This window comes from Hylobates moloch, unplaced genomic scaffold, assembly GCF_009828535.3.
Source record: "Hylobates moloch isolate HMO894 unplaced genomic scaffold, HMol_V3 SCAFFOLD_18, whole genome shotgun sequence".
NCBI classification, from domain to species: Eukaryota; Metazoa; Chordata; class Mammalia; order Primates; family Hylobatidae; genus Hylobates; species Hylobates moloch.
Window position 1 is genome coordinate 11,230,442 of NW_026652293.1, and position 24,209 is coordinate 11,254,650.

The following is a 24,209-nucleotide window of genomic DNA, read 5'->3' on the forward strand; positions in this document are numbered from 1 at the left end:
CCTTTTAGGTGCTCTACAGGTTTGCTGGAATCCCAGACATTTTAGGGATACCAACACAGTACTCAAACAGCTAGTTTTCTACCATCTTATCCATATTCCACATCAAGACTGCTGTGCCTGTATTTAGAATTTCTACATATTTTAGCAACTGAGCTCTTAGAGTTGATAGTGGTTTTATTTCCAGTACTGGTAAGTTCATCAAGGGAAGGATCTCTCAGCTGATTACCTGCTTCAGTGTACAACTATCACCCTAAATCCTTAACACTGGTTTATATTTTTCTTAGACTTTGCTCTTTCCAAATTAAAAGGCAGCACATATGAAACTGAAATCAGCCCTGCAGTGTGCTACATCCTGAACTGGGATGGTTTGAGGAGTCACAACTGTGAAAACTGCATCTGATGTGTCTGTCCTGTGGTAGCTATTTGCCATAGCTGGGGGTGGGGAAGCTGAAATAAGTATTAGAAGAAAGAGAAGCAATAAGGATGACACAGAGAAGGCAGAGGCAAAGTAATTAGCTCCTAATGACAATGGTGGCCTCATTTCACTCACAGAGATGCTAAGTCCCACATTCTTCAAAACATTTCTTTTTCTTCTTTTTTTTGTTAATAGAAATATCTTTATTGAGTTTCCTGATTATAAAAGCAATATATGGTTGTAGAAAAAGTTAATACTGAAGTATCTAAAGTAGAAAGTGAAAGGGTCACCCCATAATCCTGCCTAAGAAATAACTACTTTTAACTGTTTAGTTCATATCCTTGCAGAATGTCAAGCATATTAATATGTTAAAATACATAGTTCTATAAATAAATTCAGATAACATACACTATTGTCTAACTCCTCCTCCTCTCTATACTTACCACTATGATCGTGGACATCTTGCCATCTAAGTAAAAATACATTTGCCTCATTAAAAAAAAAAAGACTGCAGTCTTCTCCATTACATGCCTGTAAGATAATTTAACTAATCTTCTATTGATAGACACTTAAATTTTTCAAATTTTTTAGCTATTACAAACAATGCTAAAATGAGCAGACTTATCTATAAACCTTAGTGCCTTTGTCCAGTTACCTTCTTATGAAATAGTTCTTATGACAGAAATATGGTATCTGTCATTAATTTTAATATTTTAAAATCATTATGAACAATCAATATCTTTGGTTCTTTTTCTTTTTTTTTTGTTTCTGAATTGCCAATTCATAGCCTTTGTTCAGTAGGGTAATCATCTTTTTCTTATTGTAGTAGGGGAACCTCCTGTAGAGTAGGGCTTTTAAAACTAATATAGGCAGCAAATGTTTTTTCCCACTTCACTTTCTGTCTCTGTTTATAGTGTCTTTTACTTAGAGATTTTAAACTTTGTATAATTAAATTTGATGATTTTTATCTTTATGGCATTGTCAGAGACATTTGAACCAGAGCAACTCCATCTTGAATAGGGGGTGGGTAAAATGAGGCTGAGACCTACTGGGCTGCATTCCCAGACGGTTAAGGCATTTTAAGTCACAGAATGAGATAGGAGGTTGGCACAAGATACAGGTCATAAAGACCTTGCTGATAAAGCAGGTTGCAGTAAAGAAGTTGGCTAAAACCCACAAAACCAAGATGGCCGTGAGAGTGTCCTCTGGTCATCCTCACTGCTACACTCCCACCAACACCATAACAGTTTACAAATGCCATGGCAAAGTCAGGAAGTTACAACATATGGTCTAAAAAGGGGAGGCATGAATAATCCACCCCTTGTTTAGCATATAAACAAGAAATAACCATAAAAACGGGCAACCAGCTGCTCTATCTATGGAGTAGCTATTCTTTTATTCCTTTACTTTCTTGATAAACTTGCTTTCACTTTATGGACTCTCCCTGAATTCTTTCTTGTGTGAGATCCAAGAACCCTCTCTTGGGGTCTGAATCAGGACCCCTTTCTGGTAACGGTATCACACTTGGAAAGGCTCTTCCTATATAAAGATTATAAAATATTCTCTTCTGCTAACTTTTATGGTAAAACACTTTTCTCTCACAAATTGTAATCAAACTGAAATCCATTTGTTTTTGGTATGGCTGAAGGGAAGGATATAATTGCTCAAACAGATAATCAACTGTCCCAATGATCACTTATTGAATAATTATTTCCTCACTGAGATGAAGTCACCTTATACATGTGATTTTTGGGGGGCTATGGATTGTGTCCCATAGGTCTCTTTGTTTATTCTTGAGCTAGTGCTTCACTGTTTTAATTGGTACAGTTTCACAGCATATTTTGAAGTCTGTGGGAAAAAGATTCCTTTCACAAATGGCTATTATAATACAAGAGAGTTCACAAAAGATTATGGCAAAATGCCACTCTCCAACAATTTTGCAAAACTAAGTAATTTTCTGCTAGGTTAGAAGTAAATGATTTGTCCTCAGCTGCTGCCTGGTGAGAGGGCAAGCAGAGGAAGAACATACGTAAAATTTAGAATATATTAATAAGGCAGAACCAGCTCAATATCAAACAAATTATAAGGAAACTCATTTGCCCTATAGTCCCATAACTATATCTTCTGCCAATCTCTTAATGTCTCCATCAGAGTAACAGCAGAAAAAGAAAGATTCCAACTTTTGGCTCTATAGTCTATTATTTTTTATTTAGTTTCTTCTTTCAGGAGATCAGTTTTGTACCCTTAGATATTAGGTGAAAAACTGCAGAGGGCCATTCCCCCAGTTTTGATATCCTTCTTTAATTTTTCAGCAATTGCAAAACAGGTCTTTAGTTTGTTCATTCAACAAACTACTAAGGAGCATCATCTAGGTATAAGGTATTTTGTTGGATCCACTATTAAATAACAGTATCTAATCTCAATCTGAACCATCAGATTAGATTAATTGCTCTTCTCTGTGCTCAGAATACCTGTCTGTACTTCTAATGGGCAGTTATTATGTTCTGTTGAAATGACCTGTCTCTCTAGTGGCTTGTTAGCTATTTGAAGGTAAGAATACTGTCTTATTCATGTTGTTTCCCTAATACCTAGCATGGTGCCTGGTACACTGGTGCTTTAAAAAAATTAATCTACTGGAAGTCTCACAAGGTGAACTGGAAAGAGGAGAATCTGGAAGCAGGAAGGTAAATTGAAAAGCTTGTTCCATTGCTTTGGGCAGGAGGTAATAAAAGTCTGAATTATTGTGGTGGCTGTGGAAATGAAAAGGACGGAAAGGATGTGAGAAACATTACTGAATTATTATATAAAGCTAAGTTTAATTAGACATGCATTCACTCACAAGTATTAAGCATGCATATATAACAGGGAGAGTTCTTACCTAGAAAGTCTTTCATGCTAGAGAAAGGAGACAAAAACAAAAACAAAAAAGAAAAAAGAAAAGAAAACAGCATTAGCAAGAGACTGATTTGTATTATTTCCACCTATAAATGCACTTTTCAAATCAGATGGCTGAACTTCACAGCTGGAGATGGGTGTGCCATTTAAGAAAAGCAATCAAATTGACTACACAAAGGTGACTTAGCCCTAGTTCACACTTCTTTGTATGCCATGACTCACTAGATTTGAGGCATTAGGGATAGCATCTTTTTAAACTAGAAGTTACCAAACGTAAAATGATCAAAAACTGCTCCCAACTCCCCACCCAACTAACTAGCCAAGCTTGTGTTCTAGGAGTGACTATCACTGACTTTCTATGTGACATTTGGCCTCTCTGGATCTCAACATTCATTCTATTAATTTCCTTTGTTCACAAACTCCCAACCTTGCCCTGAGTGAATACCGCAACTACAAATATTAAAACTCAGGAGACTTCTTCAGCTTCTCCTAGGTTGCTAGTGAAAGTAGAAGAGTAAGGGAGAGGGGAGAAAGTCCTATCCTAGTCCCTTGGATGCTGGTTAAAAAAAAAAAAAAAAAAAAAAAGGTACTCTGAGGTCTCAAAAGAAAGGAATTTTACAGATACAACCAGTAAGCTTGGTCACTGTAAACAAATCAAACAACAAAAAGTGCTTATGTCTGTGTTTGACATTTACTTTTTACTGTAGATGACCTTTACCCTCCTATCTTTTTTTTTTTTTTTTTTTTAAAGAACTCTGGCAAATAAAAATTCAATTGATTTAAATGCACTTAAATATTTCCCTTTTTGAAGTGTTAAAGAACAACAAAATCTTCAAGACAGACAAGAGGAGGAAGAGAACCAAAGGTCCAATAATCTACAAAATGGATAATGAATCCTTGAACTTCTGAGGAGTCACTCAATGACACTGCTTTGCATTAAACAGTCCCTGGAAGCCACTGGTTTGTCAAACAACATAGCAGGACAACCCAACACACTACACCCTACAGCTGTCCAGGAGAGGTATACAGTGACAGCACATATGACTAAAGAGGACTGAATAGAGTCACCTTGATAAACGATGACATTTCCTCATGGAATCTCTCTTTAAATCAGGGGTTATACTCATCAGAATAATCCTGCACACTTTTGCAAAATGTACATGTCCTAACCTCAGTACTGGAGATTCTGTTTCAGTAGGTTTAGAATGCAGCCTTCCTATATGTATTTTTAAAAAGTACCCCAGGTGATTCTGCTGTACAGCCCTGGTTAAATACCACTGGACTAAACGAAGGTTTTTGAACATGGAGATATGCCCCCATTTGAGGTGGGGGAATCATTAGGACTCATTAAGAAAAGTATATGGTATATTCTCATACATTGAGTTAAGAATCCTGAAAGTTGGAAATCTAAAATTCAGGACAATTCCAGGCATTTTTCCTGTCCCACATTTATATATCTAATCTCTAGTGGCACTCATATGTATACCCTACACTGTCATTGCCTACTTTCTCAACTTTACCTGAAGTTTTTTTTTTTCTTGATGTCTTTTTTCAAAAAAGAAACTAAATTTTAATCACCTTTCAAGAACTAACACATATATAGGGCTGGGTGCAGTGGCTCACACCTGTAATCCCAGCACTCTGAAGGCAGGAGGATCACTTGAGCCCAGGAGTTCAAGACCAGTCTGGGCAACATGGCAGGACCCCATCTCTACAAAATAATTTTTAAAAAGTTAGCTGGGCATGGTGGTGTACACCTGTGATCCATGTTACATGGAAAGCTGAGGCAGGAGGATCACTTGAGCACAAGAGGTCGAGGCTGCAGTGAGCTGTGTTCGTGCCACTGCACTTGAGCCTGGGTGACAGAGTGAGGCCTTGTCTCAAAACAAAACAAACAAACAAAAAGTATGCAAGTGAAGCTGAGATCCTGGGCTATGGGCTATGTCACTGATTAGCTTTGTGAAAAGACCTAGCATCTGGGTGAATTAAAATTCACGGTCCAGGAAAAGTATTTATTGTGACATGTCAAATACTTGTGAATAATTGAGCCTGAACTCCAAACCAGCAAATGCAAAGCATCTATTGTATTTAAGAGCCCACTGTGTGCAGAGCCCTGTAGAGGAGGCACTGAGGAAGAAGCAGAACAAGTTGCATGACAGAACCAGGAGAGCACTGTGAACATAATTAACAAGTTCGCCTGAAGCAATGTAGGGAAAACATTAGAATACGTGACATGGAGATAACAGTGGTAACCCATTGGCTCCAACTAAGAAAACCTCCTAAAAGATAGGAGTTTTGGGAAGATCATGCTAGAGAAACACACACAAACACACATTTTTTTTTTCTGATAACAAAAATCCAGAAGAGATACATACATTTAAAAAAAAACATATTGTTATGGAGGGAACATTTCCCTAAAATTCCATCTTATTCCTAATTATATTTTTAGTACCTACAGAGCCAGAACACAATAGGTGTTCAATAAACACTAAGTGAACTGAATTGTTAATGCTCTGAGAAGTGTGATGGCCTTGGCTAGACCTGATTTCTAATTTCTGTTCTGACATCTAGCAATGTGACCTTGGCAAGTTACCACTTATTCTAACAGTAAGAATTAACTGTGATAACCACAAGGAAGTGAACTCTTAAAATGTCAGCTTCCCCGCCACCATTCTTCTGCTTTCATTTTTTAAATTGTAAGAATATCGCATTAGGCCAGGTGCAGTGGTTCACACCTGTAATACCAGCACTTTGGGAGGCTGAGGCAGGTGGATCACTTGAGGTCAGGAGTTCGAGACCAGCCTGGCCAACATGGCGAAACCCCATCTCTATTAAAAATACAAAAATTAGCTGGGTGTGGTGGCACATGCCTGTAGTCTCAGCTACTTGGGAAGCTTAGGCAGGAGAATTGCTTGAGCCCAGGAGGTAGAGGTTGCAGTGAGCTGAGATAGCGTCACTGCACTCCAGCCTGGGAGACACAGTGAGACTCTGTCTCAAAAAAAAAAAAAAAAAAAAGAATATTATATTGGCTATTGATGCTGGTTAGAGTACCAAGTTAAGACTTCGTACCTTTGGTTCAGGGAATTGAGTCCACATGTAACCAAATGAAACAATAATTTAGAAGACCATTTAGTTTCTCTCAGTGCTTCTGAGTAGAAAGCCTTCAAACTATACCCTTCATATGGGGGTAGCATTCTTGACATTCTTTCCAAAGATGTACTTTCCACATCGTCTTAGGTATGGAAAAATGACCTGTTTACAATCAAACCGGTCCCTTGGGCCTTTTCTTCCTCCTATTGAACTAGGAGCTCATTTCTCCACGGTGTGCAGACTGAGGCCTAACTTTCTGACAATTAAATCATGCTTTTTTGCTGACTTTTTCTTGAAATGTGAAACCTCACTTGAATTTTTTTTTTTTTTTTTTTAGTTTCTTCTTTGTAAATATCCTATTTGTTGGGTAAGATTTTACTATATCTTTAGTTTTAAATTCTGCTGTGTAGACTCTGGCAGCTGCCTCTATGGTGATGAAACAAGCTTTTTTTTTTTCATTAAAACAGGGAAATTAAGATTTTACCAGGCATCAATCTTAGCCATTATCTATAAATCAAAGCATGCTAATAATTTCCATTGCTTTACTTTTTAAATGACATTAACCCTTTTCATTTAGAATGTTCTGGAAGCACAATTAAGCCAAGAAAGTTTTCAGATATATGGCTGTATAGTATGGCTGTGTATACTGTATGACCTTCACTGAGGAGGTTGACATAAAATACAAACACTTAAAAATTGAAAAACACAAAAATTAGGTTAGTACTATCAAGCAGCAATCAGAAAAAGCCCACAGGGTTCCTGGATATGAAAAGGCAGATTCCACAGGGTTTTCAAGAGGCCTAAATTAATTTTTCTACAAATGAGAGCACGTGGAGGAAGGTGATGATAATGGTGCTCACACTTGTGATTGCCATACCAGTTTTTGTCCCTATAGGCTTACTGTAGGAGGTGTTCCCTACAGCCACCTAGGAAGTTGATGACCTACACTCTTACTTCTGCTTGCCAGGAGTAACTGAAAGCAAACATCACAGTCTGTTGTTGATTAGCTTTTAAAGGCTCGTTAACATTCCTTGTTAACAGTTTCTTTTTGGGTAACCTTTTATAAAATGCGTAGGTGATGAGTGATCCAGCAGACAAGGTGGTAGACCATTTACCTAGATCCAGATATTAGAGAAAACAGAGCTTGCAAGTTAATCCTTGATCTTTGCTCGCTATCTCTAATTCCCTCCAGCTTTTACCTGACTTTTGGAGCTATGTGGAATCCTTTATTTTTTATTTTTTAAAATATTATTGCCTTCAGGGGCTAGCCTTAGCAATGTCCTGGGAAAGTCAACCCTACCAATTAGAGGAGAGTAGATAAACCTCCTAAAACCTCAGAGATTAGTGAGATTTGGATGCAGTAGGGGTAACACAGTTACCTTAATACAAACATTATTATTTCAAAAAAGGAAGAAAACTGGACTTCTAAGGGTGAATTATTCTCACTGTAATAGAAATGGTTTCCCCTTTCAGGTTTTTAGCCTAAAAAGAGTAATGCAAGATAGCTTAAAAGTATATAGGGTTTAATGTTTAATTCCCCCAATTCTGATAAAATGGCTTAGTTTTTAGATCATACTTCCTAACTAATTTTCATTGGTGGAATACCTCTAGAAACTATTGTTTTGCTTGGCTTCTTGATACCCTAGATAATCCAGGGTTTGATGAAAAAACACTAGTTGGATTTAGGGAGAGAGAAGTTGGGGTTTCTTGGGTAAAGAAGCAGAGTGGCTGGATTGACGCAGAAGACTTAACTTCAATTTTTTGTCTTCATCCTCCTGTCATTCAAACTAAGCACAGATCAAATCAACTGTTAGACTAACACGACTTCATTCAAGAAAGCTGACTGCCAACCCTGCAGGGAGACTACTGAGTAAATCTAGAAGAGATAAGACAGAGTGGGAGTTAGCCTAAGTAATCTCAGGGGAACAGTGAGCCAGGAAGTGACATCAGAAGAGGCGAGTAGAACATAGGGTAGGGAAATGAACACTGAAGCTTCTCCCAGAGAAGAGGATTCTAAGAGTTCAGCTGAGTGGGCAGGAAATAAGGGGAAGTCCTAGAACACAAGGCTTAGGGACTCCAGCCAAATCGATGATCCTTTAGAGGCTAGGAATGTGGACTCATCTTATCTATGCTCTGGCAATGGTCCCATCCTTCCATCCTCCTCCTCTGTACACTCCCTCTCTCTTCTCAAAAACAGAAGTTAGTCTACTCTGTAAGTAGAGTCTGAATAGCTTATCTGCACATGATGATATCATATATTTTAGAAAAGGCATGAATCTTTTCTCCAACTGGTAGGTTAATTCACAAATTTATTATGCTGTATGCTCTAATCTGGAAGTCTTAGAACTTCTATAAGTGTTTTTGTTAAAGATTGTTTTGCTCTACCTTCTATTGAAGACAAATGATGGCCACTAAAATGAGACTCTCTAGTGTGTCTGAACTAGATAGAAACTGTTCAAAGAAGGAATTACTTTCACAGCTTTTATGGCCCAACTGGGGACAACAGAAAATGTGAATGAGACTCTAGAGAAGAAGAGACTAAAAGCTGCTCAGAAACCAATATGAATACAGAGAGTAGAGGTAAAAAGAATGATTAGCTGGATAGACCATAGTTTTAAAAATGTCCCAAAACTAAGAAGCAGACTTCTTCCTTTCATACCTCTTGAAATTCTCCGATAATAATCTCATTGCTTGGGCCTGTTTCCAATAAAAGAACAGAATGAAGATCACCATTAATTCAGATGGCAATCCTAGAAAGGGACAGAAACCAGACTGGTTTTGATTTGTGAAATGTGTAGGGCCCTCAAAACACCAGAGACTGGCTTAGAAAAATCCCCACAAAAGCTTTTAACTTGAAAGTTATCAGGAGTTCAGGAAGGCACATAATTAAAACCAAACTCCTTCTGCCAAGTTTAAAATAAAATTGTGGCTAAGGAAAGCTGGGCCCAAGGGAAAGGAATGAGACCAAGTCACATGTCTGTTGCCAAGGCTGAAACTGGTTTAACTCATGTTCCTCTTGGAGTCATGGCTTGACCCCACAGTGATGGGAAAAAACTTCTATTTACATTTTCTCCCGAAGAGGGACTAAGCAGAAGGAACATTTTATATTATGTTCTTGTGTACTAGCTGAGCCAGGGGAAACAATTTGAGCTATTCTGGGATGGTCTACAGAGAACCATCTTCTTTCCCTTCCGTGTTCTCAGAATATTGACTGATGATGAACAAGCCAATGATGTGAGTGTGGCTGCAGCAAGGACCCTTCAAATTTTCAGAGGTACTGCAAACCTAATCATGGTCTGAGTTAATTGCAAAATAGTATAATTTTGTAACTTTTGAGTTTAAGAATCATTCTGGTTTCACATATAAGTCCAAGAGAGACAAAGGCTTTCCATCCTTCTATCTTAAGGGAAAAGACTTCTTCATAATTCAAACAGACAAGATTCTTAGGAAACTTGAAATAAGGAGAATCTACCAGTCTCTAACTTTGAAGTGTAGCCTGCATTGTTCTAGTAATTCATCTGGGGATCCTGCATAATCTGGAAATAAATGTGAGGGTGCAACAAGAACTTCCCAGATTTATGCAAAGATGTGACAGTAGAGGGCAATGATAATGAGGCCTATGCTGTTTTTTATATCAAAAAAATTAATATCATCAAATTTTCAATTTCATTAGTTTTCTGTTGCTGCCAAAAAAAATTTAGTGGCTTAAAAACCCATTTATTATCTCACAGTTTTGTAGGTCAGAAGTCTGCACAGTTCTGCTGGGTTCCCTCCTCAAGTTCTCAATGGTCTGAAATCAAGGAGTCTGCTGCTGGCTTTTATCAGGAGCATCTGGGGAAGAATCTGCTTCAAGCTCATCCAGGTTGTTGGCAGGAATCCAGTCCTGTGGGGTTTCAGGTACCCACTGCCTTGCAGGGTAGTGGCTGCTTACTGCTTGCAGAAGCTCCTACATTCCTTTTCACATGGCCCTTCTGATTTTCAAACCAGCAATGAAGCATTGAGTTCTTTTCGCACTTCACATTTCTCTGGCTTCCCGTTCCATCATCTACTGAGAAGGCTCTCTGCCTTCACAGGCTCATGTGATTAGCTCAGGCCCACCCAGGAAAACCTCCCTAACTTAAGGTCAACTGTGCTATGTAACAGAACAATCATGGGAGAGCTATCTTGTCATATACGTGGGTTCTAGAGATTAGACGAGGACCTTTTGGGGAGGCATTTTAGAAATTCCAACTATCACAAGGCTCTCCCTTAAAAAAAAAAAAGGTCTAATTTATCTGTAACATCCTAAAAGAAACATCCACAGTACATGGCCTCTCAGCTGCACTAGGTGATTACATACATTCAGAATCAGGACAATACCAAAAGCGCTGTCTTATGCAGGGAAAAAAACAGGCGTCCATGTGACCTGGTATACATATGTGTAAGAGAGCACACTTTCAAGGAAAAATTAACTTTTAAAAGCAAATATTAAATCACATATGTCTTCATCATATTATATGTCTTGATTTGTCTTTACTGACTACTTAATACATATAGAACAAAAAGTTAAACATAGTCAAATACAGTGTTTACATTCAGTTCATTTTATAAATATTTCTGAAAAATCTCATATGCCAGATTGTGACTACCCTATCAATTTAAGGCATGTAAAAATGATATCATGTAACATCATCTCACATATTGCAGTACATGTCACTATTTTTAAAAGAAAAACCATTAAGTCCATTAAATGATAGAAATAGACTCATCTTTTGTTGTCTCTATTGTGCTACCTAATATTATCAGAATTTTAAAGCTCTTAGCATCTATGCAGACCTGCACCTCCCTTTTGTGAATATTCCCAGCTTCTGAAGAATTTCTGGATCTTCTGGAAACTCACAAAATGCACTCACTGTAGAAGGAAATACATGGATATACTAAGGCCTCCATAAAATACCTAAGGCAAGCCATTTTATATGTATAATTCATAAACTCTTGTGATTCATAAATGCATTTGCAGGCTCCGGCATATTTTCCATCTAGCCTTTCACATGCTGTGTACTATATAGGATGAAAATGACCAACAGGGGAATGAGGAGCTCTAAAACTTGTGTGGCTCTAGCACATGGGTCACATTTCTCACATTTAATATCTGTATTTACTTTCCCCATAGCTTGGAGTTTTAGGTTCACACAGACGTGTATGGCCATCTGAAACTATGAAATACATTCAGAGGATTTAAAAAAAAACACAGCCTCAGGGAACACCTGAGAAAAGAAGCCTGATCAGTCCCTCCAAAATATTGTTAGAATACAGCATAGAGTATACTGTAAATTTTAAAAGTCCTTATCTGGGCCTTAAATCCCACTGTTTGAGTTTCACTCCATTTCTCTAATTGAGATTCCAGGTCTCTCCCCACTAGCCTGTCAAGGCTCTTCAATAGATGATGTTACTGACCACCATTATACCTCTTTAGGAAGTAAGCTTTCCATGAAGCCTGGGAAGAGATGGGTTTTTCATATGGTAAATGTCACAGTCCAGCAGCCTGTTTGGGTAGCAGTAACTTTAATTTTATTTGGACTAGGCTGTGAATCAAAACTTTTATAAAGGAATTAGTGAGGCTCTCCAGACCTCACATTTCATGAGGAAATAAATATTAATACTTGGGACCTAAGTAACATAGGGTAGAACTTTTAATTTCTGAGTAGATTCCACAGGCTTTTTCTCTTTTGATTCCCACAAAAACCAAAATATTAACTCACATATTTTGGAGTGACAGATATACTAGCAAATTACAATGAACAGGAATCTGAATTGACTTGGGAAGACCTATGGTTAGCCTTCATGTTAGAAATAAGATTCTCAAGTGTGTGGCCTCTGACTCCTTTCCAGACGGCTAAATGGGGTAGGAGCGGAGAGATCAAATCTCAGGCAGCAGCCTCCATTCCCTGCATTTACATTAAGCACCTGTATGTGCCCAGCCTTGTGAGTAGTACTCAGAGGAATAAAATCGACAATTATAGAATCTAAGACATGGCTCTTTGATCTCAAAGAGCTCTTCTTTGAGGAGGTAAAATATGCACACTCATAAATACAAATAGAGTGTAATTCAAGAAAGTTGGCCGGGTGCAGTGGCTCATGCCTGTAATCCCAGCACTTTGGGAGGCCGAGGCGGGTGGATCACGAGGTCAGGAGATTGAGACCATCCTGGCTAACATGGTGAAATCCTGTCTCTATTAAAAATACAAAAATTAGCCGGGTGTGGTGGTGGGCGCCTGTAGTCCCAGCTACTCGGGAGGCTGAGGCAGGAGAATGGCATGAACCCGATGGCAGAGCTTGCGGTGAGCAGAGATCGCGCCACTGCACTCCAGCCTGGGCGACAGAGCATGACTCCGTCTCAAAAAAAAAAAAAAAAAAAAAAGCAATTGATTAAATGCAATCAAATGTTACACCATCTAGTACATACAATAAATAAAAAGGGGTAGTTAGGAAAGGGAGAGACCAATACTGACTAGATATTCTTGGCAAGGCAATAATGGAAGGAACAAGCTTAGTGGATACATCAGCTTGAAGTCTGAAACTGGGTGGTCATGAAAAATGACACTATTATGTGTGACTTGTAAGTGATCTTACATAAGTTGGGGCCTTGCGAGGGCCACAGTCATCCCAAAGTGCTACTCTGCCTTGAAAGATGAAGTTTAGAAGGATAAAGAACTGAAGCTTTCTTTGATTCTTCCACTTTCATACCCCTAATAGGGAACTTGAGTCTTCAAATGCACAAGGTTCTTATTTAGGGGGCTAAACCACCTCCCAGAGAAGAACAGGTATTTTAAAATGTGGACTTTTGGGACAGCAGACGCTTTTGTAGTTTATTTTCTTGGTTTTGGCAGGGAAGGGTCTCCTCAGATGAGAAAAACCTCAGTAATTCAGGCCCTACTAATTCAGAACTTGTTATAATTTAACAGGTCCTGAGTTTTATCATAGATACTTATAAATACTAAAATTTTATATATATATATAGAGAGAGAGAGAGAGAGAGAAAGGGAGAGAGAGAGAGAGTCTTATGCTGTCAGAGTGTACTGGCATGATCATGGCTCACTGCAACCTCTACTTCCTGGGCTCAAAGTGATCCTTCTGCCTCAGCCTTCTAAGTGTCTGGGACTACAGGCATGCACCACTACACCTATTTTAAAATGATGTAAAATTCTGACTTTGGCTGGGCACAGTGGCTCACACCTGTAAGCCCAGCACCTTGGGAGGCCGAGGCAGGAGGATCACTTGAGCTTGGGAGTTTGAGACCAGCTTGGTCAACAAGTTAGTGAGGCCCCAGCACACCTATAGTCCCAGCTATTAGGGAGGCTGAGGCAAGAGAATTGCTTGAGGCCAGGAGTTTGAGGCTGCAGTGAGCCATGATGGTGCTACTGCACTCCGGCCTGGGTGACAGAGCGAGATCCTGTCTCAAAAAAAAAAAAAAAATTCTGACTTTTTACTAATCTAGGTTTGTCTGTTTCTGTTATTCTGTTACATTTTTCCTTAAGGTAGCTTTTGTTGTCGCCATCTCTCTTTCCAAGTCAGATTCAATAGTCAGGGATACTGGTAATAATCTAGGAGCTATTTAAAGAAGAGACAGTAGTTTCACTAGAACAGTTACACGCCTTACTGGTTAAGGCTGAGGCTCTTGATCCAGATTGCTGGCTCCAGCATTTACTAAGTTATGTGATCTTACATGATTACTTAACTTCTCTGTTCAGTGTCCTTGTCATTAAAATGAGATCATAAACTTGGTGTTTATGGTTATCAAATGTATTAAATGAGACAATAAATGTAAGTGCTTGGTACAGCACTGACAAAGAGTAAATGTTCAATAAATTTTAGCTATTGATATTACTACAGTTCTCCCTACTTTTTTCTATTCTCTCTCTTGTCCCTCTTTGGTCTTTTGGTTCTCCCAATGCTTGTTGGCTGCAAGAGGAATAAGCTCAAATAAATTCCTCAACACTCAAGTAAAGGGTTTTTGATTATTTGTAGATTTTGATGATCCAGGCTAATTCCTACTTACCTTTCTAATCTACACATATTTAAGGTCGTTATTTTACTGTCTGGATGGATATATGTCCTTCCAGACAACCAACCATGTAAAGTTGATTTTGGAAATCAATGCAAAACATTTTTTAAAATGCTATAATATACTCTCATCTATTTTACAATTTTATTTAAATTTAGAATATTTAACTTTTCATGCAAACAACTTTTAAAATAGGAACTTGCAATTTTATGTACAACTCCTATACGAAAATGTTGCTTTCATAATGAACTATGAAGAGGTTAAAGTCCAGACACACTTTCAGTATCTTTATCTAATCATGTCACTGGTAGAACTCTTTCCATGCTGTGTAACCAAGGAAGGCTGTTGGATTTTGGAACTGTTATGAGAACTAACATCCCAGTTGTGGATAACCATCACTCACTGCATGATAACCAGGTCAAGAATAGAATAAAAAAGAGGCTTAAAAGAAATAAAAAGCTGATGAAAGCCAACTCTGATTGTTTCCCTTTGTTCTTCTTACAGTAATAAATTGCCAGCTCACCCAAATATTATCAGATTAAGAAAAGAAATTAAAAACCAATGCTGAATAGTCTGGGAACTTTTCCAAACTTTAAAAAATAATCCCTCGTCACACAGCTGGTTAAGTACTGAAAAAACTAGAACCCAACACAAAACTCATAACCAATTGACCCTTAACTAAATTTCTGAATCCTTTGAGAACTGAAACTTATCACCGAAACATAGGTTTGACCACAATACCTCTGAACAAAGAAACCAGATACAAGATCTGCTGTCTTCCTGCATGTGATTCCAGTGGTGATGGAATAGGAAAGCGCCATTAGAAAAAGAAACATATCTCTTATCTGCTTGTGGTTACTCCTCTCGAGGTTTACTCTCAGCCCTTCCTTATGTTACATCTACTCCTTAGACAAGCTCACCGCTCTTATGGCTTCAATCATAAATATCAGTGTTTTTAGCCCATAATTTTCTCCCAAGTGTCAGACCAACTACTTTCTGGAAATCACTATCTGAATGTCCCAAAGTACCTCTAATTCAACATATCCCAAAGTGACACCATTTCCCCACTCAACAGCATTTAGCCTCCTGTGTTTGCCAACTCAATTTTGTCACACTATTTTTTTTTTTTTCTTTTTGAGACAGGGTCTCATTCTGTTGCCCAGGCTGGAGTGCAGTGGTGCAATCATGGCTCACTGAAACCTCTACCTCCTGAGCTCAAGCTATTCTCCCACTTCAGCCTCCCAAGTAGCTAAGAGTATAGGCATGTGCCACAATACCTGGCTAGTTTAACAATTTTTTGAAGAAACAGTTCTTACTCAATTGCCCAGGCTGGTCCCAAACAATCCTCCCATCTCTGCCTCCCAAAATGCTGGAATTACAGGTGTGAGCCCCTGCACCTGACACTTACCATACCATTTTCTGCCCAGTCACCTAAACCAGAGACCTGGTAGTCACTCCTGACTCTGCCCTCTCTCAGGCTCATCCTTATCCCCATTCTATTAGTCCATATCTTATCAATTCTACCTTCTAAACAACTGAATGCTTCTCTGTACTTCCCAGAAAAAATATCTCTGCCCAGGCCCTTAACATTTCTCACCTGGAATACTGCAATCAAAGGCCAATCACCTGATCACGTCCTGACCCTCCTCCCAATCCAGCTTCCACAGCTGCCAAAGTTATTTCTCTAATATGCAATTCTGAGCACAGCAACTTTACTTCAAATCTTCATTCCTTTATTCTTTATCCACAGGATAACTCCCCAAATCCTCAAAATTATATACTAAGCCTCACATGACCTGGGTTTGCTAAGCCTCCTGCCTCATTTCTTATTATATTTATAAATATATCTTTTGTTCTAGCCACACCGATATGCAGCTCTCAGAATAATGCTATTACGTTCTCATATTCTTTTTCTCCCTTTGTAATGTACTGTTTCCTTCTTCTTTGTCCATCTAGCTTCTATTGTTCTCCAAACATCAGGCTAATGCATTAACCACATGGCTGATCTAAAACACCCTGAACCTATGTCTTTATTAGAAAATTCACCTCCCTGGTGTTCTAATTCTTGATTTTCTTTATCTCCCCAATTAGACTGCCAATTCTTTGAGGGCAGGAACTGTGTCTTTCATTTATGAATTCTGGTGTCCAATATAAAGCCTACTACAAAGCAGATGCTCATAAAATGTTGCGGGAGGATTCACAATAGGGCAGGTGGCTTTGATACACATTTATCATGGAACTAAAAATTAGAGTAGAAGGGCAGGACACCGCTTGCAGGAAAGGGAGCTGATGTCTTCAAAGCTCCCAGTCTCTCTGGTCAACAAACCAAGACTTCAGATGCCATCTCCCCCAGCTCTACGTAGGACATGAGTTAACTAGGCCAGTCTCTACTTAGAATTCATGTAATGGGTCCAAATGAGAAAGCTACTTTTATTCCCACAGGTTTTACTATTCTAGGAAGATTCCTTGGGCTGAACAATTACTGCTATTGATTTTCCTTGAGTGAAATAAAAAACCCCAAAAATGAATACATTCCTGGTTTTAATTAGGCAGAAAAAAATGGTTAACGGATTGCACTCTTAATTAGCATTGTTCATCCAAGTGTTTCTCATTCCATGACAATGGATTATAAAGTAGAGTAAAAATGGATTCCAGATTGGTAGTGCATCAAATGTAGTGTTGGATGTATACAGGATACGATAACATGCTAAAGAACTGTTTGGTACTTGTCAGAGGAGGGCACAAAGCACATGCAAAAAATAATTATCAACACTGACAGTCTGGAAGGCATAAGAGGCAGAATGCCTCTGGCCTGCTAACCAAAGTTGCTATGTAGACAAGCTCTTATGAAGGCAACAATCCTTTATCATCCAATTATTTATCAAATGTACCCTAATTAGTTTGTAGGACTGGTTATAAAACAAAGCTAATTGATTAAATGTTCCCTTTATGTACATTAATGGCTGACTGAAAAATATTATGTAAAATCTTTGTATTTTTTTGTTTTCGTCATTTTTTTAAATTGAGATGTTAGAACTGTAGGAATAGCAATCCAGACTAAATGGGAAAATGCTACTGATCTTTATAAATGCAGGTCAAATCCTATTATAACAAATACCAATTCAATGAAAATGTGCCTAATTAAAAGATTCCCAGGGTTCAGCTGATGACCCACTTACTTCAAGATTTATTCAATATAATAAATATCAGATAAGCACTACAATTTGGACATCCTCTAGTATTTGTTTCCTTTAAATATACCCTGCATTGAAAAAATTTTAAATTAGCAAATAAGAAAAATTTGAGAATACTGACCAAAGATTACCTGGCTCTTACTTTTAGGATAATTTAAAAATGCTAAACCATCTAAATTGAGTAGTTCCTAATTTATAGAATTTATAAACGTTAGACCCAATAATATACATAGTGATTAAAAATCAAGAGCTAGAAGTGTCTAATGTATTTGTAGTTCAGAATTTTTTCTTTAACTACAAAGACTCAGAAGAAAAATAATTTTTTTTAATGTTGGAAAATTACTGTCAAAAGAAAGTTTTACTACTAATTGTATGAACCCAGCATCTTATATTAGGGTTGTTTCGTGGTATGAGAAAAGAGACTGAGCTTTCAAATTCTCATCAATATCTACCTGGTGTGGTTCCCATTAGAAAAGCAAGTGAATCTGAAAGTTTTTCCGCTTTTCCTGAGTAACAAATCAGAGATGATCAGAGCTGTTACTAAGGGGAACTCCTCAACTTTTAGACACAAAAAAGATACTGAACTAATGGAAACCTCATATGAAAGCCAAAAGTAGCAGTAAAAAAAATTATTTCATTATTTAGGATCAACAGAGACCAAAACAGCAATATTAGGAGCATACCACTTATAATAGTCATTCTTAGTGTCGGTAGGAGTGAGCGACGGCATGCCAAAAGGATGGATGAAATTTTCTCTAGTGAGGAAGAGGGATGTCTTTGTTTGTTTGTTTGTTTGTTTATAGATGGAGTTTCGCTCTTGTTGCCCAGGCTGGAGTGCAATGGTGCAATCTTGGCTCACTGCAACCCCCGTCTTCCGGGTTCAAGCGATTCTCCTGCTTCAGCCTCCCAAGAAGCTGGGATAACAGGTGCCTGCCACCATGCCGAGCTAAGTTTTTGTAATTTTAGTAGAGATAGGGGTTCACTATGTTGGCCAGGCTGGTCTCGAACTCCTGACCTTGTGGTCCACGAGGCTTCAGCTTCCCAAAGTGCTGGGATTACAGGCATGAGCCACTGCACCCAGCCGGGATGTATATTTTTAAAAATCATGTTTAATAGCATAATTTTGTGTTCAGAGAATTAAAGATATTTATTATTTTCAAAATACAAACTAGAGAAGTAAACAAAAATCTTCTTGGCTGGTGAGGACATGCACTATCTTCTACATATGAATGATTTTTCATTAGGGAGTATATCAGCTGCTGTTACGAGTTTAAAAGTAAACGTATATAGTTTGTTTTCTAGTCACTGAAAAATCATCCTGCCTTTTGTTTTCTCAAGTTAAAAATAATAACTTGTTTGACTTACAGCTTATAGTTTGCCTTTACTACTGCTTGAACATTTGACGAAGGGTACAGTGTCCAAAATATTCTCTCCATGTGAATAGCTATTATTTTAAAATTCTCTCTGAGGATATTTTCCTTATACGGGGGCATTTACTATTTAGCCCTGTTAACAACACTCAAAAAAGAATCAAACTTTTAAATGCTGGCTGAAATTTCAATCCTCCGTTTTGAAGAATGTTGGTTCAGGGGCTGTCCCTCTGTAACTCTGTGCCTCTCTAGAAGAAACTGTATGTATGTATACAAACAAGTCAAAGAAGTTTGGAAGAGGACAGTAAGAGAGCTGTCCTGACTTTAACTCTGAAATGCACACAGAAATTTCCCAGTATCTTTACTGTAAAGACTCAAGCATTTCCACTTTTCTAGAGAAATACAAAGACCCTGAAGCCCACAATGTCTCAGGTTCTGTGGGCTCCATGGTCCCAGAGAATATGACTGGGATTTGAGAACCAGGCACAGGAGATTCAGTTATGGCCTGCCAATTCCCTCCCTTGGCCTATAAATACAGCTTTCCTCCTTCCTGCAATTTCGGTTTCCTGTGTCTCCATCAGGGATAAATTTTGGACTCCCACAGCTACTTAAGCTTTTAACTGCCATCTTTGCCCTTTAGCATGTTCTTTTTTTTTTTTTTTTTTTTTTTGAGACGGAGTCTCGCTCTGTTGCCCAGGCTGGAGTGCAGTGGCGCAATCTTGGCTCACTGCAAGCTCCGCCTCCCGGGTTCACGCCATTCTCCTGCCTCAGCCTCTCCGAGTAGCTGGGACTACAGGCGCCCGCCACCACGCCCGGCTAATTTTTTTTTTTGTATTTTTAGTAGAGACAGGGTTTCACCGTGGTCTCGATCTCCTGACCTCGTGATCCGCCCGCCTCGGCCTCCCAAAGTGCTGGGATTACAAGCGTGAGCCACCGCGCCCTTTAGCATGTTCTTAAACTTGACCTTCAAATATATTTGAGACGTACTCCAATGCTGCGGGGAATATGGGGTTTTAGAGTCAGAGAGCTCGGTGCTTTAATTAAGGCTCTGCTGCTTACTAGTTGAGCAATGCTGGGCAAGCCATTTCTCTTCTATGTATCTCAGTTTCCTCATATGTAAAATAGGGATAGCAATACCCACCTTTCAGGGTGGCTGAGGATCAGCCAGTTACAACCAGGCATCAAAAGGCGTATGAGCACAACAACACCATCACAAAACCAGTTGTTTAAATACACTCAAAACCAGTTTTTAAAGAGTACTCTAATTAGTTGGACATGAGAGAAAATGAACTAGGCTAGGGAGATCTTAAGAGATGAAATCTTCATTTTATAACCAGTCCTTAGTGTCAGCAGCCACCAAATGAGTCTTGTATATCTTTCACTCTGACATTAAAGACATAAGCAACATAATGGAACATGAGTGGTATATGAAAATCAACATTCTTTTTATCATAGTCTCAAGCCATTTGGACACTGGAAGTTGGTTAGAGTAAGCTGATGGTATTGTAGGAATCCACAGCCAGTGACCACTAAAATTGGGAAGCAGTCTCTTATTAAGCCATCTATGTTTTAGTTTCCTGTAATTCAGATTTTCTCCCACTGTGACCTCTGTCTAAAAGGCAGGGATGAGGGGTGGTGAAGTGAGGGTACGGCGGTTGGATGGCAGCTGTTAGAAGTGAGACAAGACAAAAGCAGTACCTAACTCTAAGAAAGCAAAGGAAAAACAGAAAGGGAAAATAGAGGAAGGTCACCAAACAGGTTGTTGTTGACTGCTCACCACATTGGTCTGGGAGCTATGGTTATAGTGGTGAAGAGACATTAATAAGGGGCTCTTTACAACTACAGGTACTACTCAGTATAAGAGTGAAGGGAGCAAAGATAGACACTAACTGAAGTAAGGTGTTCAGTTTTGTGGACCTCAATTGGTAGCCAGCAAAAAATACCCAATAGCTAGTGGGGTGAAAGCATTCTGTGGCTCCTTGGGAAAAAAAGGTACCAGTCTACGTGTTGAAGAGACACTCCTGGAACTCGATGACAGTAACGTATTATTGGAGCCCCTCTTGGTGCTCTCACAAAAACTTGTGAATAAAATAACTTCGTAACAATATTCTTTTGGTATTCTCAACCCTAGCTGAGGTCTTAGACCAACATGCCATATAACAAATTCCACTACATGGTAATTTATACTGGTAAGAAAGACATTGAAAATGGATACAAAATAATTGGGGGGAAAAAAAAACCCACACTAGTCTATCCAGGCTTCTTGCAAATTTTCTCCCTATAGCTCCCTAAATAAGGAAGCTATGGCCGTCCTTCTTCTTACTTTGTATATACAGCAAAGCACAATCTAGTTCCTGAAAAAGTAACTGCTATATTGCCTGCTGCCTAATATGCCCATCAGAGCTTCTCATCCCTTGCTATTGGTAGCAGTTCTTGCTTTTGTCAGCTTCCCACAGAGGAAGACACTAAATTAGATGCAAATGCCCATATGTAAATCTCTTCACTGAGACATTCATTAGAGAAAATGGAGAAAAGTCTCAAATGGCTCTACTGTGGACATCACAAACACCTCCATACAGCTGGTTGTCAATGGCCAAGAGTTAGTTCTTTGCTTTTAAGCAAGAAATTTCCTGAAGGTACTTGGTGATTAAGGAGTAAGGTTCCACGTGGCCATAATTCCTTGCTCATTTTGGTGTTTCTCACAGACATACATACAAAATAGGCAAAGGCATACTCTACCTCACATACATACATACACAAATACACACACAGAACTTGCAAAACTGAAGTTTAATGTATATAGTTGTGTGGCCATTTCGGAGGTTTTTCTCTTGAAACATAGTATTGACCCATAAAACACAAGAAAGGCAGTGACTAAAATAGCTGTAGAAATTAAGAAAAGCCTTGTAAGATAAAGTGATAATGACTGTAAAATCTTACTGTTAAGCAGTTTACAACTGATAGTTAAAAGCTAAAAGGCAGAAACTGTAGCCTGACATATTTACGTCTGCTTTTACTTAAGACTACATAAAGTATTATGAACCATAACCTCTTGCAGAGAAGCTTACGGGGTCTTTACTTGCAATTTTTTTTTCCTGTACTGATTCCCATATGCTCTGAAATCCCTTTGCTCTAAACCTAATGCCCCAAGTTATATATATGCACATTCTCTACCTTTGACACAGCTATGAACATATGTAAATAAAAAATGCTGCTTACTCGGAGCGTCTTGGCAGTCGGGGAGGGAGATGCTGGGGGAGAATCAGACTGAGATTTCCTATTCCGAGTGAATTCTTTACTTCGGGTATATAAAGAGGACATGGTTTCTCAGGATGCAGACAGACACTCAACCACTGGATTCTTCACACAAAGCTGGGAAATTTCCCCTGTAGGTTACCCTCACAGAATCTCTCCTTTTGAGTTGATGCAAGATGACTTTGTATAGAACTAAATAAAGGATAAAAGCAGCCCTGTAAATTATAGTCTTGAGCTCTGAACCAGTCCCCAGTTACACAGAGTCTGAGTTCCATCAATATTTTCAATTCAGTTTCGACCACAGGTTCTCAGGACTGGTAGCTTACCGTAGAGGGTATTGTGCTGAGCAACACCTTTTATGCCTAGATTGAGTCCTTGATTCTCCTCAAAGGACACTTCTTATTGAGGCTTGCTCTCCAATAAAACCTGAGTCTAGGTTCCTGATGACACCAGATTAAATCCCGGAGGAAAGACGACCTTGGATCCTGCCGGCAGCGAGTCTGGGAACAACTACTATCACTTTATCCAGAGGGAAGAAATACAAATCCTGTGGAAATCATGCTGTCTTTCCTTAGCTTGACTCCACTGGGCTGTAAGGCATTTGGAACTACTATGATAAAATCAGGTCAAACAACTTAAAAAACAAAAATGAAAAAACGATAAATAAGGAACCAAGAGTTTATAAGAAGGAAACAGTCTGAGGAAGTCAAGTTTCCCTAAGTCCTCCCAGACGAAGCTGCTTTTACATATAAACACTCACAGTCATACACATATCTTTTCCCCACCCCTCTTCTATTTTCTGACATTCCAAATCCCTATTCGCTCAGTGAGGAATGCTGGAGAGGAGCCAAGGGCAAAGATTCACTTTCAACTCAGAATTCGGGTTGCCACTGGTAGGAGGAAAAGAAAGCCTGCCAGCTTCTAGGAATAAAGGGAGGCTCTTTGGGGGCATGCTCAGGGGCAAACCTCACCAACCTTCCAGCGTCCCCTGCCTCAGAGTAGGCAGCAGTCTCTAAGGCTGATTGCTCTGAATACTATGAGAAGGGGGATTTTTCAACTTCTAGATCTCTTAAGTAACAACGCCTAGACAGTAAAATTAGTCAAAGCACCTTCAGGCCCTTAATGTTCAATTTTAATGAGATGCCATTCCTGTTGCACCATGAGGAAGCAAACTGAAGCTCTGGCTCACTGCAAAGAAAGTTATCTGTCCATTACAGACCTTACTGGCTGGATCTGTAAGTATAAAGCTTACCAGAGTTTCCTAAGATGCCACAATCGGGAAAATGACAATGGAAAGTGGTATAAAGGTGAGAGAAAAGAAAGAAGGGTCAGAAATGAAGAGAGAAAACAGACAGTAGTGCAACTGCAAGGCTACAGGACTCAGTAGTACAGGGAAAATGAAATTAAAAAGAGAGGAATTTATTTGCATAGTGTTGAAGGATTTTGGATTTGACCTGGAAGAAACATCTAAAATTTAATCTTTTGCACTCTGTTGTTACCACTACACTAACCAAAATTTCTAGGCCAAATGTTTTCTAAGCCAATGGGTTTATCCCCAAAGTAACAACCCTCTTTTGTCTGGACTCTTGGGAACTCTATCCTGCTTTCCCTTTTTCCACATGAAATTTATACTTTTCACTTCAAACTTTCTCAACATGCTATTCTTTTCCCTCTAATTGCCTTGACAACTTCTTTATTCCTATGATTAATTTTGTGAAATTAAATCAAGGGAAGTGATCAGCTACTTGGAAGTTGGTCTGAGGAATACAGGTTGAAAAGAGTTTCACAAACTCATTCTTTTAGATTGAGAATGAATCAGAACCCCTTTATTAGGGGTCCTGGAAATTATTCAGTCTTCCTTAAGAAGACTGATAAATTCTATCATAAACCAGCATACACTGTGTCTCAAAGGCCAACTGTTGCCAGGTGCTGTGGCTCACGCCTGT

The 24,209-nt window shown here is 38.8% G+C and overlaps 1 protein-coding gene across 13 annotated transcripts in view; it reads right to left on the reverse strand.

Moving 5' to 3' along the window:
* The window catches only part of PPP1R12B (protein phosphatase 1 regulatory subunit 12B), a 257,353-nt gene that overhangs the window by 44,129 nt on the left and 189,015 nt on the right, over positions 1 to 24,209 (reverse strand). For 11 of the 13 annotated variants that reach the window (XR_009210862.1, XR_009210864.1, XR_009210861.1 and 8 more), the window contains one exon: positions 3,294 to 3,310. The exons of the other annotated variants lie outside the window; for them this stretch is intronic. Coding sequence is in view for 5 of the 11 variants with exons in the window: in XM_032136943.2 (XP_031992834.1) it covers positions 3,294 to 3,310 (17 nt within the window). In the remaining 6 variants the exon portion in view is untranslated. The remainder of the gene's footprint in view (positions 1 to 3,293; positions 3,311 to 24,209) is intronic. 13 annotated transcript variants of the gene reach the window in all.